Source organism: Pinus tabuliformis, chromosome 6, assembly GCF_031772625.1.
Source record: "Pinus tabuliformis cultivar Carrire ecotype Pingquan chromosome 6, CPIR1, whole genome shotgun sequence".
NCBI classification, from domain to species: domain Eukaryota; kingdom Viridiplantae; phylum Streptophyta; class Pinopsida; order Pinales; family Pinaceae; genus Pinus; species Pinus tabuliformis.
Window position 1 is genome coordinate 369,345,037 of NC_142292.1, and position 20,296 is coordinate 369,365,332.

General features: G+C 37.9%; 1 protein-coding gene across 9 annotated transcripts in view; it reads left to right on the forward strand.

Moving 5' to 3' along the window:
- Positions 1-20,296, forward strand: part of LOC149258830 (Peptidyl-tRNA hydrolase II (PTH2) family protein) — a 401,298-nt gene that overhangs the window by 357,017 nt on the left and 23,985 nt on the right. For 3 of the 9 annotated variants that reach the window (XR_016256989.1, XR_016256990.1, XM_089416451.1), the window contains one exon: positions 3,361-3,457. The exons of 2 other annotated variants lie outside the window; for them this stretch is intronic. Coding sequence is in view for 5 of the 7 variants with exons in the window: in XM_089416451.1 (XP_089272577.1) it covers positions 3,361-3,410 (50 nt within the window). In the remaining 2 variants the exon portion in view is untranslated. Of the gene's footprint in view, positions 1-3,360; positions 3,688-3,945; positions 4,030-20,296 lie in introns of those variants that run through there. 4 more of the 9 variants (XM_089416471.1, XM_089416445.1, XM_089416461.1 and 1 more) reach the window with 3 other exon arrangements.

Sequence of the window (20,296 nt, forward strand, 5' to 3'; positions counted from 1 at the left end):
TGTTGCATGTTTAATCTTACAGATCCATTTGGAAGTTACCACAAATTTGTCTTCAGGCCTAGGTATGATCTCTCAAACTCCATTCTTCATTATAGATTGATATTCTTCATTCATAGCATCCTTCCATTCTTCATGATTGACAACCTCTTCAAACGTGGATGGTTATGCTTCTATTAGTTTTGTCATGTAGGCTGCATACCTAGAATATCGTTTGGGCTTCTTGCTTTCCTTGAATGTGCCTTGAGCTACTCCATGACCCTTTGCATCAAGTAGTGTAGACTTCAACCAGTTAGGTCTCTTTCTTGATTCGGGGATGACCACAAGTTGAATAGGTTCATTGGGACCTTCATCTTCATGATTATATTCTTCTTCTTCCCTGGTAACTTCTTCTTCAAATACTGGAAGTTCTTCATCATCAGAGTCCATAGGAAGTTCCTTTGATTTCTTGAATGCAATACTTTTGTCAAATATAACATCTCGATTGACTTCTATATGGTGTCCTTCCTTTATGTAGATCCTATAGGCCTTAGAAGAGTTACTGTAGCCAACAAATGTTCCTCTCATGCCTGAAGGGTCTAGCTTCTTTCTTTTATCCTTCGGTATATGAATATATACAGGACAACCAAAGATTCAAAGATGATCCATAGTTGGTTTCTTCCCAGTGAATACTTCTTCGAGAGTTTTGTTATTAGTGACCTGTGGGGACTTCAATTTTGAATGTATACAACTGTCTTTGTGGCTTCTCCCCACAAAAATTTCGGTAGATCTTGATCATGCAACATTGATTTTACACTTTCTTCAATGGATTAGTTCTTTCGTTTTGCAACTCCATTTTGTTCGGGATTATATGGAACTATTAGCTCCCTATTAATTCCAGACTCCTTACAAAAAGCTATGATTTCCTTGAACGTATACTCTCCTCCATTATCGGATCTTAGTATCTTGATTCTTCTTGTTGTAAGGTTCTCTACTTCAACTTTGAATTTTTGAAATTTAGTAAATACTTCGTCCTTGGATTTCATTAAGTAAATCGAAGTTTTTCTTGAATGAACATCTATACATGTGACATAATATAGATGACCTCCAAGTCATAGGGCCACAAACATCAGAATGAATAAGATCCAAGGTTTCTTTTGACCGTGAAACACTGATTCCAAATGGTCTCTTGGTGCTCTTACCCAATGCACATCCCTTGCATACGCCTTCGTGATCTTCTTTCAATTCGAGGATTCCATCTACTATAGAACTTAGAGTTGGAAGGATTTTGAAATGGAGATGACCAAATCTTCTATGCCAGAGCTCACATGGGCTGATTTCAATGTGAACCAAAGCTTGAGCAAGAGGAGATATCAACTTGTAAAGTCTTCCTTCACGAATACCAATTACTCTAGCATTTTCTATGCTTGAGTTCTTACTCCATACTACAACTTTTCCATCAATGAAAGCCACTCTATCACGTTTATCTTCTAGACTTGAAATGGAAAGTAAATTCTTATGCAAACTTGGAACAAATAGGATGTTGTTGAATATTACCTCCATTCTCTAGTTCTATTGAGGTTGATCCAATTCCTCACACATGATAGCTCTTATTATCTCCAAGTTCTACAGAGTAAGAAGACTTTCCTTTGATAGTGTCTTTAGTTGCTTGTGATGACCAATCATATGCCTTGATGCTCCACTGTCGATCACCCAAATGCTTTCATCTTGAAATGTGCCTATGAGTGTTGAGAAGAGTCCTTCGTCTTTTGTCTCGGTCACTTCCTTCTTTGGAGTAAATAGGAGATTCCATACTTCTTTGATGCCTTTCTTGAGATGGCTTGCTACCTTTGAACACTTCTTGAGAAACTTCTTCAATGTAGTAGAGATCTTCATCACTCTTTTAGCTAACCTTAGCTCTGATACCATGTTGAGAAATCTATAGGGCAATGATTAGAGTGATTTCTCTTTCTTTGATAACTGCTTGTGATGTCTTTTTACTTATCTTACTTATTAGTTACTCTTATTATTATTATGTTTGTGTATCATCAAGCAACTACCAAAACATGAAGAACAAGAACACAAAATATATGTTGCAAACGAGGGCCAAAACCTCTCTTCTTGAGAGGAAAACCTGCAAATCGCTTCTCTTATAGATTCTTCAATTGATGAATTCCAAGGCCTTCTAGACCAAGACCAATACCCTCCAAGAGCAAGTCCAACCTTTCCGGATGATGTGCTTTTCCTTGTCCAAGTCAAACCCAGTCAAATCTCTTCCAGTAGCACAATTTCGACCTCCAACTGAAGAATTTTGGCCTCCACTGCAGACCTGAAATTTTCGGTCCTCCATCAGTGGTTGTTGCCACATGTGTGAACTTCTTTTAGCCTCTCAAGACTTCCTTAGACCTTCACTTGGCCTTCTCTGACTTTTGGAGCTTGAGAATGGCTTCTTGTAACCTTCGCTTGACGTTCTTGCCTTCTCTCCTTCAAGATCAAACTTGTAGAGGAAAACCCTAGATCTACTCTAGAAACCATAGCCTTCCTTCGCATGTGTGAGAGTGAAATAGCCCAAACCAAAGTCTTCTTTGTCCTCTTGCTTCTTCCTCCTCTTTCGCTAGAATGAGTGAGTGATGAATGTGCTTCAAGGAGGTCGAGTTCCCTCCTTGATATGGGCTCTTCAAGGTGGATGTGGCTCCTCATTTTAGGCCAACTTGCGAGCTGCCAGGCCAACTTGGTCTTGAAGGGTATTTTGACACTTTTAATGATAAAAATAATTTTCTTTGCAAGTTACAATGTGCCTGAAGGGGCCTTCAACTAATGTCTTTTTTGACTTCTTGACCTAGGACAAACCCTAGAAGCATTCAATGGGTGCTTGACCTATAAAATAAAAGACCTTGAGCATGAAACCCATGCTCCAAAAATAATAATAATAATTTTCTTTCATTTTACAATTTACAAGAATCAAAAGTACATTTCATATTTATGAAGACTGAACCTAGCTACACATTTTTCAACATTTCCCAAGTCAATGTTTTGCAATCGCAACCTCATTATTCACAAGTCCAGATTCTGCAACATTGTTGACAAGCCTAATACTATATGGTTCATATTGAAGTTGCATAAACAGATTTTATGAGAATTCCTTTGGATTTACTATACATTCTCGAGGTTTAAGAGGCATGTTAATCACAATGGTAATTGCATTTTGTAGTTAATTTAATCACAATAGAAGTATCCTAGGTGTACAATTTTTTTTTTTGTTTCCATGTTATTTTTTTTCCATTGCAGTGTTTGTCCAGTCTATTCTCTGTATTTAGCAGAATTCAGGTACTAATGTAAGCCATCTTTGTTCTGGAACTCAAGAATAATGTTATTTGCTGGCAGGCACCAAGGCTGTAGTGGATTCTGTCACTGGAAAGTTACGACTTCTATGATTATTGATCAATTATGGATTCAAAATTGTTTTGGTTGGATTTTTGTGGTACCTTTACTTAATATGCATTTATCTAGTTTTAGTCGATGCTCATGTAATTTGATACATTTCGGTTTGACTTATATTTTTCTAGCTGACAGAAGAGGTTGTGTTATAAAATTGTTTGTATTGCAAAGATCATTTTCCTGCTAATTGTATTGTTTGGCAGACTTAATGTTATAAAAATCTACTGTGAATGATATTTTAGATATAAAGATTAACATGGAACTTCCCTTAGATGAGTCAGAGTTCAATTATTTTTATCTATATCCGGACAAGTTGATCTACTGTGTTTGCCAAATGGGTAAAAATTGGTAATTTGGAATAAATGTTCCACTGTTACACCTTGACTTTTCTACTCAGTTTTTCAAAATTAGCTAAATACTTTCGAAGGTTGATGTATATAGTGAAAGTGAAAAAGCATAAGTGGAAGTAATTTAAAATTTTAACTTCAATTGTATCTGTGACATTCTCCCAGACTAATATATTGTCTGTAGGGCATGTCAGCATGGACTGCTCTAGTATAAAAGATATGCCCGTGATGTGGATGTTCATATGCAACTCTTGCAGTTAAACATAGGGTAAGACGAGTGAATTTCGTATATTCTGAACACTCTATTGTCTGTTTAACGTAATAGAAGTCTGATAAACTGGTCTAACTATTGAGTTTTTAATGTACAAGAAAAAAAATGTAAACATCATATTCCTTCCATCCAAGGCAAGCCCTCTTCAATGAAATAATTATTAGTTGTTACTTTTCACAGTAGGCTAAAAAATAGATCATGTATTCTTTTTTTCACATCTCTATATGTTAACCCCTAAATTTCCCCCCCTTGCAAATCAGAGGGTTAAGCACCAGCGCATCTCATCAGGGTAGAGGGTGAGAAACATATGCAGATACTTTTTTGCTTGGGCTAGGGTTTGGCATCTAGGGAGATTGGTTACAGTATGGATTTAGTGATGCTATGGGTATCATACACAAAATTTTCTAAGATTTGAGCAAGTTGCTATTTTTAGCAGTTCTCTTACTTTTCAAGAGAGTTCCAAGGCTTGCATGGCAGTATTGATTACATATTTAGAGTTCTTATGAACCCATGATTCTAGTGAGACTTCTCCGAGTGACAGGCATTGCACTTTCTATTTTTAGCATGTTTGGTCTAGAGACTCGCATGTCAGAGAAAACAATCTTTTTGGGATCCTTTTGGAATTCCGAGTTCGATGAGCTACTTTTGGGCAACATGCAAGCACTTTCTATTATTAGAAGTACTTGCATGTTGATTTTGATTGTGGATTTGGACTCTTTGTTGAAAGACAAATCCAATTGGTATGCTTTCATGGACGTATGAGACATTTCTATTTTTAACAATGTTCACATGTCAGATCTAGTAACATATTCAAAATCCCCATTGCAAACCAGTGTTTTCAAAACCGTTTTTAAAAACTGGTTACCGGTCTAACTGGCCGGTTAGCAAGGCCGCCGGTCTAAACCGGCCAAAAAACCCGGTTGGAAAGGCCATTTAACCATTTTTTTGCCCTAACCGGTGAAAACCGGCGGGTTTAGGACGGAACCGGCCGGTTCTGTCCTAAACCGGCCAGTTTTAGGCACGCCCACCGTAAAGTTAAAAAATCATATTTTTCACTGTGTTTCAGGGGGTTTGGGGGGAAACTAAGGGTGTTTAAACCCTAACAATGTTAGCAATTAATGGTAATGTTAAATTCTTAAAGTAAAAGGATGGATCATCCGATACAAACCGGCCGGTTCTGTCCTAAACCGGCCAGTTTTAGGCACGCCCACCGTAAAGTTAAAAAATCATATTTTTCACTGTGTTTCAGGGGGTTTGGGGGGAAACTAAGGGTGTTTAAACCCTAACAATGTTAGCAATTAATGGTAATGTTAAATTCTTAAAGTAAAAGGATGGATCATCCTTTTACTTAAATTTTTAACATTACCATGAAATGACTCAGGATGTTTGAGAGTGGTTTCGACCTCATTGGATTTCATATGGAGAAACTAGAATTTTAGATTTCACTCAAAATTCAGCAGACTTAATGGTTTTCAGGATTTCATGGTTTGGGGCTAAACAATAAATGCAATCGGAGCTCCAAATGATGAGAAAAACTCCTGATCTAGATGCCATTGTGTTGGACGATATTGATCCAACATCAGAATGGGTGGAGGGGACTGAAGAACCTGTGTTTGAGGCTAATTTTGATATCGACATGGCTTTAGCAGGGGATGATGCAGATTATGTGGTGGCATTAGAACTAGGATCAATAGCGGCATCAAGGAAAGGCAAAGAACCAATGGAAGGCACTAGTCATGCAGATCGACAAATTCGTGCTTCCATTAGGTCCACTTCTATTGTCATTGGTGGCATTGATACTAAGGTTGCAGATCAGGCTGAGGCATCCTCAGACTCTGAACCAGATGATGTCTATGTAGCTCCTGATGATGATCCTGTGTCTAGTAGTGGTGATGAACTTGAGGATTGATCATGTGTACATTGTAGACTTGTAGTAGGTCAATGGCCTCATAGCGTGCAGCATTGTTTTTGGACTTTATAGGCCATTTAGAGCCTCATTTCTTATGTATTTTGCTATTTTTTCGATGATATGTATTGTACTCAGTGCCATTTTGATATATTCACCTTTACATGGTATATAAATGAGCAAACTTTGCATATTTTGTCTCTATTGGCTTGGAATCATGGTTTTACATCTTAAAAATAGTTTTGTTTCATTAAAAATTAATTATTTAATGTATTTTTTTAAAACCGGTTCGTTTAGACCAAACCAGTCTCAGTTAGACCGGCTCCGGTCGGTAAACCGGTTCATTAGGTGGACCGGTCCGGTCACCGGTTCAGGTTTTAAAACATTGCTGCAAACTAAGTCCAATGAGGTTGTTTTTGTCAAAATATGAAACAACTCTATTTTTTGCAGTCTTTACATGGTAGTGCTAATAGCATATCTAGTTTCCCCATGGAAATCTGAGTCCAATGAGTATAATATTGTGGAACTGCGGACGGATTTCTATTTTTACCAGTACCCATGTTTTAGGCATACTATATATGGCAGGGTTCCCCTATATGTTCCAAACATTTTCAATTCTTCTTATTTTTTGGGGCACTGCTGTTTTTGGCATGTCTATTTATGGCAAGGTGACATGTGGCAGTATCTGAGGTTGACACATGGTAGCCTCTGGAATGGGCAAGTGGCAAGATTTGGACCCACAAATGAGTCATTGGTGATGTGGCAAAGCACGTGGGTAAATTGGAAAGCTTCTAGATTTGTCAAAGCACATGAGATCACTGTGGCATTGATGACATTTTATTTTCAGTTTTCCTTCAATTTATTTCCTCTCTCCTAGTGTGCATTAGTTTTTCCTTCTTTAGTTCGCATGCATCTAACCTTTTTTATCTCCTCCAACTCACTTTTTCCCACCTCACTCCACTCTCTCCTTAGTTTACAAAAGCACACCTTTGTTTATCTTCATGTGCACTTACCTTATTTTTAGCTTTACTTCACTCTAGTTATATTCCTCTCTACTCAAGTGAGTCACCGATACACTAATGTGCATTTCTTAAGGATATTTTTATCTCAATTTGAATTAGCTAAAATTACTCCAAAGGTATTTTTATCTAGTTCGAGTTTGCCAAAATTACCGAGGACATTTTTCTCTGATTTGACTTTTCTCAAATTACCTCAAGTGTATTTTTACCAAGTTCAAATTTGCCAAAATTATACTCAGATATTTTTATCTTGTGAAAAATCAGTACTTCAGTGGAACTCAAGTGCTAGCCACTTCACTCAGTTTTTCCTCCGGTTTCAGTCTCAATTGGATGGTGTTAATTTTACTACTGTTTTGTGTTGGTACAATCACTTTAGCCCAATTCTTATCTTTAGTTAGCAAACTTTCTAAAACAATGTAGTCTTCCAATGATCAATAACAATTGTAAATAGAACATTAAATGCAATAAACAACAAGGGACAAATAAGGGACATCGGGTTTGGTCAAAGACCAGGAAAAAAACCCCACATGGGGGGAAACCCTTTCAAATTCTTCTTCTTATTATATTGTCATAAAATGTTTAGCAAGAGAGTACGATGATTTAGATCTTCAATCACAAATCTATCCAGCAAAACAACCCAACAATGTTCAAAAATATGAGCCTAGAAACAATATTGATCAAAGGTAACTTTCCAACCTGCGGTCAATTGCAGTCAACTGTAAAAATGAAACCCTAATTTCCAGCCACACGGAGAGAGTGTATATGCGTGTGGTTGAAACGTTCCAACCGCATGAATGAGCTTGCATGCCTGCGGTTCCAATCGAAAATTCCTTGTGGCTGCAAATCAAAATACTAAATCACACATGCGAGCTTCAGACCCTACAATTTCGAACATATATGAATTAATCTTCGTGAACCACTTCAAACCTATGTGATCCAAATCAAAAGAGAGAAGAAGAAGATGCTTGATGATGATCTTCAAATGAGGGTCACTTGACTTGTATTTATAGGCTTCCAAGGGTGTCCAGATTCTTCTTAGGGCCGACCTGTCCTTTTGTGCACATGTGGGTTTTCAAATTAAAAATATAATTTTCCTTAACCAAATTAAATTCTTCCAAGGGCTAGGAGGGGTCTTTCTTGATGAGGAAGGCTGACCAATGGAGGGAATTTGTCCTCGAGTTTCCAAATTAACACTCCCTCTCAACTAGGGAGAAATTATTGACTGAACATATGTCCTATCTGAAATATCGTCTCTGCTGATCTTTGCTCATATGCTAAACATTCTCGAATCTAAAAGAATAAGAATTTGACATCGGAGGGGAGCTCAAGCTACCACCCTCAATCCATTGGGGAGTCACTGCTACCACTCAGAATCACTGCCAACGGGGAGCCCAATGCTATGCCCCGAGAATCATTATCATCATCAGGGAGTTCCAACTCAACCCACATCATAGGGGAGCTCAACGCAACCCACTTTCCAAGGACAATAGGCAAGATACAACTTACCATGAGGTAAGGATCACAACTCTCCTATTGTCTGCTAATCTTTCCATCATGACCCTAAAGAGTCAAGTGGTAGAACAACTGCATCTTCTCACTTGGGCAGGATACTACTTACCAAGAGGTAAGTATCGCAACTATCCCAAGTCACTTGGGCAAGATACAACTCACCATGAATGGTAAGGATCAAAACTTTGCCAAGTCACCTCAACCCTTTGGCCAGATGGGGAGGAACACTCCCAACAAGCCCAACTTGTGGGTAGAATGCCAATTGGGGTATACTTTGACAATAGACAGGATGCTACTTACCATGTGGTAAGGATTTCAGTTATCCTATTATCAAATAATAGGTAGAATACTATCCACCAAGAGGTGAGGATCACAACTCTCCTATTGCCTAGAGTTTCTTGAACCCCAGGAGCTCTCCTACTCAATTCCACACCATGGGAGCTTAGACAAGGGGGAAGAGCATAGCTCAATGTCCTCGGTCAGTCAGGACCCTTACCTGGGAGGGTCACATCCATCAGTCCAAGCTGCTCTCTGAAGACCAAAAACTTTCCTTTTGACAAAACCTTGGTGAGTATGTCTGCAATCTACTCATTAGTCGATATATGACAGTCTCATGGCTCCTCTCTGCTGTCGCGTATGTAATGATATCTAATCTCAATATGCTTGGACTTGCCACAGAACATGGGATTTTCTACCAGTCACATCTCACTCTTATTTTCACAATATATCACTGTCGTATCTAGGACCTACTCAAAAAAACTCTCCAAAGAGATTTCTTAACCATACCATCTCACAACTGGCCATGCTAGCAGCGATATACTCTTCCTCTACTGTGCTCAAAGCCACTGACTTCTGTTTCCTACTCATCCAAGATATCATGGCAGATCCCAAGCTAAAACAACACTCATATGTGCTTTTCCTATCAATAACGTTTCCAACCCAATCAACATTAGAGTATCTATGCAAACCGAACATCACTTATAGTATATCTCAAACCTGGATTTATACTCTCATGCAAATATCTCAAAATGTGTTTGGCAACAATCCAATGTGAATGATGTGGTTCAACCATGAATTGACTCAAGGTGTTTACTACAAAACATATGTTCGAACGAGTGTTCACAAAAAACATCAATGCTCCAATCAATTGACAATACTCTAAAGGGTTAGTTAATTTGGGTCCAAAAATATCTCCACTTAACTTCTTGAAATTCATTTCCATTAGTGTGGCCAAGGACTTGCATTTTGTCATACCAAATCTCTCTAATAACTTCACGACATATTTTCCTTGAGAAAGGAAAATTTCTTCTGGTCTCTGCCAAACTTCTGATCCCAAAAAATAATGCATCATGCCAAGGCCTTTCATATCAAACTGGATGCCAACTCCTTCTTACATTCGATCATAAGAGGCTCACTACCTGTCAAGAATAGATCGTCAACATATAAAACTAAAATCAAAGGCATACCTTGGACCACCTGGATATAGAGACCGGGGCTGACGTCACTTCTTGTAAATCCAAGCTTTACCAGATAATTGTCAATGTAGTCATACCATGCTTGAGGAGCTTGCTTCAGACCATATAATTCTTTCTTCAACCTGCATGCATGAGTTTTCATGTCCTTTACTTCAAATCCCTAAGGTTGCTCAACATAAACTTCTTCTTGTAACATGCCATGAAGAAACACCATCTTTACATCCATCTGATGAAGGGTCCATCCTTGACTAGCCGCAAGTGCAACAATTGATCTAATAGTGGTGTAGCGGGTAATTGACGCAAAGATATTGTCATAATCTTTTCCCTCTTTCTGGGAGAAACCTCTAGTCATAGTCAGCTCCATGTTTGATCTTGTACAACCATTTCGAGGTTATGACAAATTTTCCTTTTGGTCTTGGAACAATATCCTATACATCATTCTTCATAATTGATTCAAACTCTTAAGACATGGCATCCTTCCAAACTGTTCTTTCATTGCTTCTTCAAATGTGGAGGGCTCAACCTAGATCATAGAGCTCATAGCTACAATGTACCCTTGGTACCTGCAAGGCTTCTTGCTTTTTCTAAAATTCCTCTTGGAAGGAACGAATCTTTTAGCATCCTGTAAAATATCACGAAGCCATAATGGTCTCTTTTTGGCAGGAGGATCACTTGGAGGAGGGTCCAAGGGGTCCATAGGCTCCAAGGGATCATCAACAGTGTCCTTTTTAGGTTTTGGCACAGAGGGACCTTCCAATATGTCCATGTCATCATCTTTCTTTAGAGGAGGAGGAGGAAGCTCTATGGCTTTCCCAAGGGCAACATCTTCATCTGTTAAAATTGGCAACTAGGGCCAAACTCCATGTGGGTCAGCTTATTTATGGCAGCTGATATTTTTATTGGATCCCTCTCGTCGAGAGGTGTAGGATTGATCTAAAGATCATCCGATTCCGATAAGTATTTATGGATTACGAGAAGTTCTTCGGCGTAAATCACAAGATAAATCATTTGTCGATGCGTTTCGAACCAATAAGTGTGGTTCATCGTCAGGACAAATTGAAGAAATAGATCCAGCGTAGCATGTTAAATAGTCTGAGCAGAGACTCCAACGACTATCTTGACTAACGGCTAATTTTGACTTTAGGACCAGAGTCAAGATTTAATGTAAATTAATTAAATTATGTGAATAAATAAAAATATAAAATAATTTAAAAATTGTTAAAGGTTAGTTAGAAAGTTATTAAAAAATTATAATTTGTTTTTTAAATGGGACTTAAAGTATAAATAATATGTATATATATAAAAGAAATATATACAAAGGTTAGTTAGAAACTTAATGGAATAATAAAATTGAAATAATAATGAATAAAGTTTAATTACGAAAGGTAAAAAGATTTTATTTCATTTTAAATAAATAAATAAATTCAAAAAATTCAAAAATAAATAAATAAATAAAAATAAAAAATAATAATAATAATAATAAATAGATAAATAAACAGTAAAAAAAAAAACGTAATAATAATAATAAGAATGGAAATTAAATAAATTAATTAAAGTAAATAAAGTAAATAAATCAAGCGAGCGAACAATAAAATAAATGAATAAATTAATTAAATAAATAAAACAAGCGAGCGGAAAAAAAAAAATAATAATAATAATAATAAATAAAATAAAAATAGAGTCAAAATGAGAAACCCTAGGAGGAAGGAAAAAAACAAGGCACCCAGGAAAAATAGCGAAATAAAGGGGAACCAACGAAAGCAAGAAAGGGCAAGACTAGGAAGAAAGGGTCGGGATCCAGCAGCTATTGATCTTCCAGCCGTCATCTCTATTGAGATTGCTCGGCCTTCTTTCAATTTCAATAGCTTCTCTAAATTTATGGTGATGGAACTGAGCAACCCTGGCAATAACCTTGGCCTCCTCAATACGCACTTGATGCTTAGTCTTTTTCGCATGCTCTGCTAACGCTGAAGGCTTGGTTCTTCCATGTCTTAGGTCCGCTGCATGTTCGCTAATCCTTTGATGGATGGAGCGCCCTGTTTCCCCAATATAGGGGGTCCCACAAGAACAGGGGATCAAGTAGACACCCTTCATATCTTTAGGATCAATGGGATCTTTCACTGATCTGAGGGATTTGTGAATAGTGTTGAGGGGCCTGAAGGTTGAGGGAATATCATACTTCTTAAGAATCCAAGCAATCTTGTCAGTGGTTCCTTGGACATAGGGAAGATGGACCCCTAGCCGGGGCTCTTTAGGTTCTTTTTTTATTAACGAGCTTTTAGAGGCTTTTAAGAACGCCTTCTGACCTAGGTGCCTACTACAGCCATTCTCCATAAAGACATGGAGGAGATGGGATTTCTCTTTATCGAAGCTCTCCCTATCAGAAATCCTCAGGGCTCGAGTAGCGAGTGTGTTAAGAACACCCAACTTTTGAGCAGGGAAATGATGGGAATCAGCATGAAGATAATGCTCAGTATGCGTTTTTTTCTGGAATACTGAGTGGGAGAGAGAACCATCATTATTCTTCGATATAAGGATATCCAAGAAAGGGAGGCAACCATTGACCTCTTTTTCCATAGTGAACTTAATGGCAGAGGATTGACAGTTGAGGATTTTCTTTTTTATTACGGAATTATTATCAAGCCGACCAGCATCTTATGTGACTCAAAAGCCCAGCCAACGTGTCTATTCAACCTCTACGTTTTTAGTATAAATAAGAGAGGATTTGGAGTCATTAGCAACACATCCTCTTCATGTGTGATCTCCTCTCCACGTCTTGGGTTTTTGGAGAAGGAAAAACACATAGAGGATACGCTGGCCTATGTACAAATGATGCCCTAGATCTAAAACGTAGGAGCAAAGGTCATGAAGAAGTCTGGACGTAGATGAGGGGAGGAGATCCCAGGCACGCAGGCACGTGACCCCAAACGTTGTGGAATTACAGTCAACATTATGCCCTATCTACTACCCTAATCCATTGTCATAAAAGGAACAACGACAGTCATATATGGAACCCACAGTTGCATATGGTAACTACGTAGTCATGGCACGCAACAATCGTTGCACTCTTGATGTATGCGGATCTGGCAGCGTAGATCATATGAAGGAATCCGCAGTAGGGTATGGTGCAGTCATGGCATGCAGCAATCGATGTATGCGGATCTGGCAGCGTAGGTAATATGAAGGGTAGCCACAGTAATGTGAAGGTAGCCGCAGTAATATGAAGGTAGCCGCTGTAATATTAAAACGCAGTCAATGGATGCCTTAATATGTTGTACAAATACGCTGGATGATATACGTTGTTCTCAGAGGTTAACGCAGTCAATGAGAGGAGCAGATACGCAGTCAATGATGACACCTTAACGCAGTCATAGAAACTCTAATACGCTGGTATGAGGGACACTACGCAGTCCATGGAATCATTTATATGCAGGTCATAACCGTAGCATTTAAGATTGCTCTTAGTCACAATACATGAGGGTAAATACGCAGCAAGTCAAAGAGATCTGGCCGCAGTTAAAAGGGAGGCATGTAGCTGCCAAAAGGAATACCTTACACAATATGAAGGTGTCACTATTACACAGCCCTATCACAATGAACAATAGTGATATTCTTTTGGTATATAAACCTCGGTGGCATACCTGTAGCAGCACAATGATTAGCGTGATGGATCTATTCTCTCGGCTCAATAAAGATTATGTTAGAAGTCCTAGCATAACTCTGATATCGAAATAGGTTTTGATGATGGTCAAGAGATCCTTGGCAGACTAGTAAAGGACACAATCTCAACAGCATGATAGATGAGATCAAGGGTAGCATGATGTATGATATCATGGACAACATGATGCATGGGCAGCATGATGTATGAGATCATGGGCAGCATGATGAATGAGTAGCATGATAGATGAGATCATGAGCAACATGATGCAAGGGCAACATGATGTATGAGATCATGGGTAGCATGGTGAATGAGTAGCATGATAGATGAGATCATGAGCAACATGATGCAAGGGCAGCATGATGATGCATGATGTAGCATGATGGTGCTACACGGTAAGGTGCAGAAAAAGGACGAAAGGAAGCAATACGATAGGTGAAGCCGTCACCTTGGAGAATCAATTGAAGCAGAATGTCTTCAACTAATCTCATCGTTATATGAAATGATCTATGCTAGATCTAAATAAGTCAAAGTGTTGACTTCTGTTGTAAATGTACTTTGTGTCTCACTCTCTTTCTCTACTAAACTTTGAAGAACATAAAAGAAGAATTGATCAAGGGTTTCCGCACATTGTGGGGTTTGTCCCTAGCTGACGCCACACCCTGTGTCCTCTTGTCTTGGCTTGTCTTCTGCGATTTATATTTATGTTCTATCCGCGGTTTACTTTAATGCTAATATGATTGCTAACTATGAAAATTTAAATAAATTGCTCTAGCATAGAACATACCTAAAACTAACATCATCGAAGGTCACATCCCTGCTAAACTCGATCTTCCTTCGACCAGAAATATATATTCTAAATGCTTTAGTATTTTCACAATATCTAGCAAATGTACCTTTCTTTCCGGTGGCTGCCAACTTGTTCCTCTTATCCTTCGACACATGAAAGTATATGGGGTAACCAAATATCTTGAGACGATTAATATCAAGCTTTGTACCTGTGAACATTTCTTCGAGAGTCTTGTTGTCTAAAGCTTGATGAGGAACCCTATTTTGTACATAGATCGTTGTATTTGTTGCTTCTCCCCAAAGGAACTTTGGTAACCTTTGATCATGTAACATAGCTCTAGTAGCCTCCACGATAGACCTGTTCTTTCTTTTAGCCACTCCATTTTGCTCGGGATTGTAGGGTACAATAGTTTCCTTCTTAATGCCTTCCTTCTTGCAAAAGTCAATGAACTCATTTGAAATGTACTCACCACCATTGTCAAACCTGAAACCTTGATTTTCTTCCCTGTTTGATTCTCTACTAGCGCCTTGAAGTTTTTGAACATATCAAAGGCCTTGTCCTTGTGCTTCAAATAGTATATCCATGTCTTCCTAGAGAAGTCATCAATAAATATGATGTAATAGAGATGACCACCAAGAGAATGCATTGGCATAGGTCCACAAAGGTTAGAATGAATAAGTTGAAGAATATCATCTGTCTTATTCCTGCTAGAGGGGAATGGTCCCCTTGTCTTCTTTCCACTAGCGTATCCCGAACATACTCCATCATGACTTGCTTGAACATCGGGCATCCAGAGACTAGCTTTTTCAACTTCAGTAGAGCTTCATAGTGTAGATGTGCCAACCTGCGGTGCCATAGCTCACTCTAATGATTGGTGTCATGGATCATTGCTAGAAGAGGTTTCCCATTAACTCTATAGAGTCCTTCAACTCTAGATCCTAATGTGAATGCATCCTTCATACGAGATTCCATAGGCCATGTGAGGACTTTTCCTTTTATGAAAGCTACTCTCATTCCTTTGTCTTCTAATGCAGAAATAGATACCAAGTTCTTCTTTAGTTCTAGAACATACATCACATCATGAAGAAGAATGGATTCCCCATAATACAAATCAAATTTAACATAACCAAAACCTTTCACTTGATATGTAGCATTATCCCCAAGAATGATTTTCAAACCTGTCTCCCTCTCTTCCAGATTGGAGAGGACTTCCTTATATCCAGAGAAGTGTCTAGAAGCCTCACTATCTACCAACCAACAGTCATGTGAATATGTAGGCAAAGAACTAGAAAGAGTAGAAATAATAATATATTCAGATTGATTAGCAACTATCTTTCTCGATCATCAGGTGAATCTCTTCTTCTCCTTTCATCTTTCCTTCTTCTGTCATCACCTCTTCTTCTATCATCATTTCTTCTTCCATCATTGTACTCGTTGTTGTTGTAGCCTCAGTTGGATCTAGGAGCTTCCTTCTTGCTTTGACAGTCTCGGGCATAATGACCAAACTTGTGACAATTGTAACATTCAATTTGACTTTTATCCTTCCTCAATCTTGTCTTTGGTGAAGAATGTAACTAGTGTTGGTCTTCATAATTATATTTGTGTCATGATGTAATGTATTTGTCAAAAGAAAGAAAAAGAAATTTTATTATAAAAGAAATTGACTTATTAAAGCATGGGTTTCATGCTTGGTTTAATTGTTTATAGGTCAAAGCCTCCATTGTAGCCTTCTAGGGTCTATGTCAAGAGTCCTTGCCCATGTCATAACGTATCAAGAAATAAATTTATTTTAATGTAAAATAGGTCTTTTAGGTCTCCTACACCAAGTCAGTCTCAAGAAGGACAAGTCAGCCTCATCAAGGGAATTCGACCGCACACAAACACTATATAAAGGCAACAATTTGACTCAATTGGAACACACTCACTCATCAAATTGATATGCAACTTCCAGGAAAAGAAAAAGTGTGAAATTCAAGGGATAAGGAGGAAAGGGGTAGCAAAAAAGGAGGTCTTCACCAAGCACAAGAAATCGAAATTCTCTCTCTCTCTCCCTCTCTCACATGCACACATGTGAAGTTGCTGAGCTGTTGGAAGGGCCCAAACTACAATCTTGAAGTTGGGCCGAAATTATGTGTTGTTGGGGGTTGGAATTTAGGGTTATTGTTGGGCTGTAGCTGTTGGACACAAATAGACTATTGAAGGTTAATCATATTGGAAGTTTGACTTGGTGGAGGAGGAAGGTGTTTTGGTCTAGGGTCTTGGCCTATCTCAACTAAAATTTGTCAGTGGAAGAATTTGACTGGGTTTTCCCCTGTAGAGGGGTTTTAGCCTTGGCTGAGTACCTACATCTGGTGTCATTGATCTTCGTATTTTTTTTTATGATTGCTTGATGAACCAAAGACAAAAGAGGAACATGAGAAAGTTAATAACAACTCAAAGATATCACAAGTAATTACCAACATAAGAAAATATTTATGCCTTTCCAATTTTCTAACATGGTGTTAGAGCTAAGGTGAAGAAGGAAAAAGGCAACTTGAAGGTCAATTGAAAGAAGTGTTAAGGAGGAAGGAACAAAAGAAGGTCATTAAGAAAAATATCATATAAGAAGAGAAACCTTCTATCTATAAACACTATGGCAACCTCAATGAAGACGAAAAACAAGCTAGAATGAGCCTCCAACTAGAAGGCATGGAAAAGTGGATAAATCTTATTCTTGCTAAGCATAAAGTTTTAAATCTTGTTCAAGGAAAAGTTAAGAAACCTACAAATGATGCAGGAAATGAGAAGTTCAGGGAAACAAACATCTTGGACATGAATCTTATAGGAGATGGAGTAAAGGACAACCTAATTCCATATATATCCAACATAAACTCCGCTTTAGAAATGTATCAGGCTTTTTCCAAATTATTCACCATCAAGAACATTGGTCAAATAGTAAGCCTCAAGAATGAACTAAGGACTATAAGGATGATAAGAGATGATATTGTATCATCATATTTCATAAGGATATCTAGAATAAGAGATGAAATCCAAGCAATATATGAAGTTGTACCAAAAAAAGAGCTCGTAATTGCTGCTCTTCTAGGACTACCAAAATCTTGGAGTGCTTTTACATCATGAATCAACAATTGGAAGGATACTCCAACATTCAAACAAATGTGGAATGCATACAGTCAAGAAGAAGCTTGAATATCATTAGTAAACAACAAGAAGGAAGATGAATAAGAAAACACCAAAGAAGAAAGCTGACCTATCCAAGGTAGAATGCTACAACTGTCACACGTTGGGTCATTACAAAAACCAATGTCATGAGAATCCAAGAAGTAAGAAAAAAAAAGAGAACATGTGAATGTTGTTGATGCAACTCCACATAAGAAGAACAAGACTGAAGAATCGAAAGTCAAAGACTTATACTACTAAGTCCTCTCTTACATATCCTTCTTAGCCTTATATTGTTTTCCTTTTTGTTTTGATTTCTAGAGTTTGTAGGTCTAACATGTCGTGTTAGAACATTTTTGAATTATTTTAAGGTATCCCTCTGAAAGTTTGGATTAAGAGGGAGCCCTCTCTATTTTACCAAAAGATATGTATCTTGCTCCTTGTTGCCTCTTTTATGTTTGGTTTCCCTCTCGTATCAAGATTTGCTTGTATTGTATACTACTAACCTTTTCCATCATGTTTTCCTTGGTAGGAAAAACTTGTAGAATACACAAAGGTTATGGAGGAGACTTCAAAGGATAGACTTGAAGCATGGAAGAAGTTCTGTTGCAAAGGAAGCCCTTCAAGAATTGATGTCCTACAAGATTTTTTAAAGAACAATTCAAGGTATGTCTTAAACTACAAGTTTTGTTACAAGGTTCTCTTCATAGAAAAAAGTATGTTCATTCTCTTTTGAAATTTGCTTCACATTATCGACATCGTTATGTCTAGGATTTTGAATATTAAAGATTCTTGTTAGGGTTATTAATCATTAGACCAAATCTACCCTCGTTATATTATAATTTGATCATTCTTGTGAAACCCTAACCTTTAGGGTTCACTGTAAAACCATAGCCTCTTGTTACTAAGGGTATGTCAATGTTAAATAATGAAGCCCTAGTCTACTTAGGGGTTGTTGACCAAGTCGAGAAACTCTATTCTTTTGATGATTAGGTTTTTGATTTTGTTTTAGCAAAAATCCCGTCTTTTAGGGATTTGTTATTATTATCCAACAAAAACCATAGATCTTTAAGGTTTTGATAATTGGGATTTATGAGAAAAACCCTTGTAATAACTAAAATGAGATCTTAGGAAAGAAACCCTAGGTGTATATCCACCTGTAGAATCATAGCCCTAGTTTGATTAAAATTGTTGTATTTCTAACTTTGATGTATTGGTGTTTGTGTCTTGATATGATATGCTAATAATGAAACCCTAGATATTTATATGCAAGTATGCTATCTTGACAATTGATGAAATCTAGGGCATATAACAAAACCCTAGTAGAGATTAATATTCTATGGCATGATGATATTGTTTTCAATTAGTAATGTCATTTAGCTTTGATGATACTATGGGTCTCCAACAAAACCTAGTAGAAGTTTGACATGCAAAAGTATATTGTTGAAACCTTAGATGTATAGTAGGATTGTTATTTGATTGAATTGCTAGTATCTAAGGCTTTGTGTCTCGAAGATGGAGTCTAGGTTTTATGACATAACCCTAGCAAGAAGTTGAGGTCAAGAATATAAAAGATATGACCCTTGTTGATTATGAACCTAACTTGGTTTAGATGTCTAAAAGCATGAATGATTCGATATTTCCATTGTAATCACATAGTTAAGTTCATGCTTCTATATATTTGTTTTTGGTTGTACTTGTTAGCACTCCAGGGAACTCTCCTAGGTTGTAGCTCGGAGATGCCTGGTAACATATAAATCTTCAATATCGTTCTCTGAACTATTGGAATGGATTGGGGTTTGGATCAAGTCAGATGACTGTTTCAACTCCATTTTCACTCAAGACATGCATGAACACCCTCAGCTTGACAAGGCTTTCGACCACTAATGCTCAATAGTTTATAGATTCAATGAATAGATGGAGAATCCTGATAGTACCAGCAGATACATACATAAACACATATGCATGGCTAGCTACAGAAAGTAAATGAAGCTTGCAAATATAATTTATCAACGCAGAGATAAGATGACAGTTATCTGGCATTAGACATAGAAAAAAAACTTGAATATCCTATTCAAATGCAAGCTTAGAACAGAGGAGAAGATGGCGATTGAACATGTAACAGCAAAATAAGCTTGTATTGCCGGAATGAAGATGAGACGCTGGGAGGAAAAGAGTATCCACAGTCTCCAAAAGTTGAACCCTTAATACTTCGAACTTTCAACCATTTATAGGCTTTTTACAATGCTCTCGAACCCTCTAAGGCTCGAGATGTCTTAATCTATTCCCTCTGTCTTCTAACTACTTGATGCCATAACTAGACAAACATGAGCTCAGAGGGCTCTTTTTCTAACAAACACAGTAACCAAATTCTAGTAATTTCGTCGCGCTGTCAGGTGGCTCGCTTGTGCCAGCGATGCTCCATGATCACTTATGTTGGTTCGGCTGCATCGTGTTGTTGCTTTTTTCCCCTTCGGCCATGCATTCCGTTATTTCAGTTCAACTGTCCGACTGTGAAAAACACTGTCAGAGCCAACAAATTTCTTCCCCGGGTGACTGATGGGAAGTGGGGTACGGGGGCACTTGGGCTGTTGGATGGTGTGAATCGATGGTCAAGGTGAACTATGGTGATGGTGAACGAGGGCCGTTGGATCGGGAGGAATGGGCAAAGGAGATCAATCGCTGAAGGCTTGAAGTCATGGCGGGAGTGGAATAAGTTTGAGCCGTCAGATCTCAGATCGGTAGATT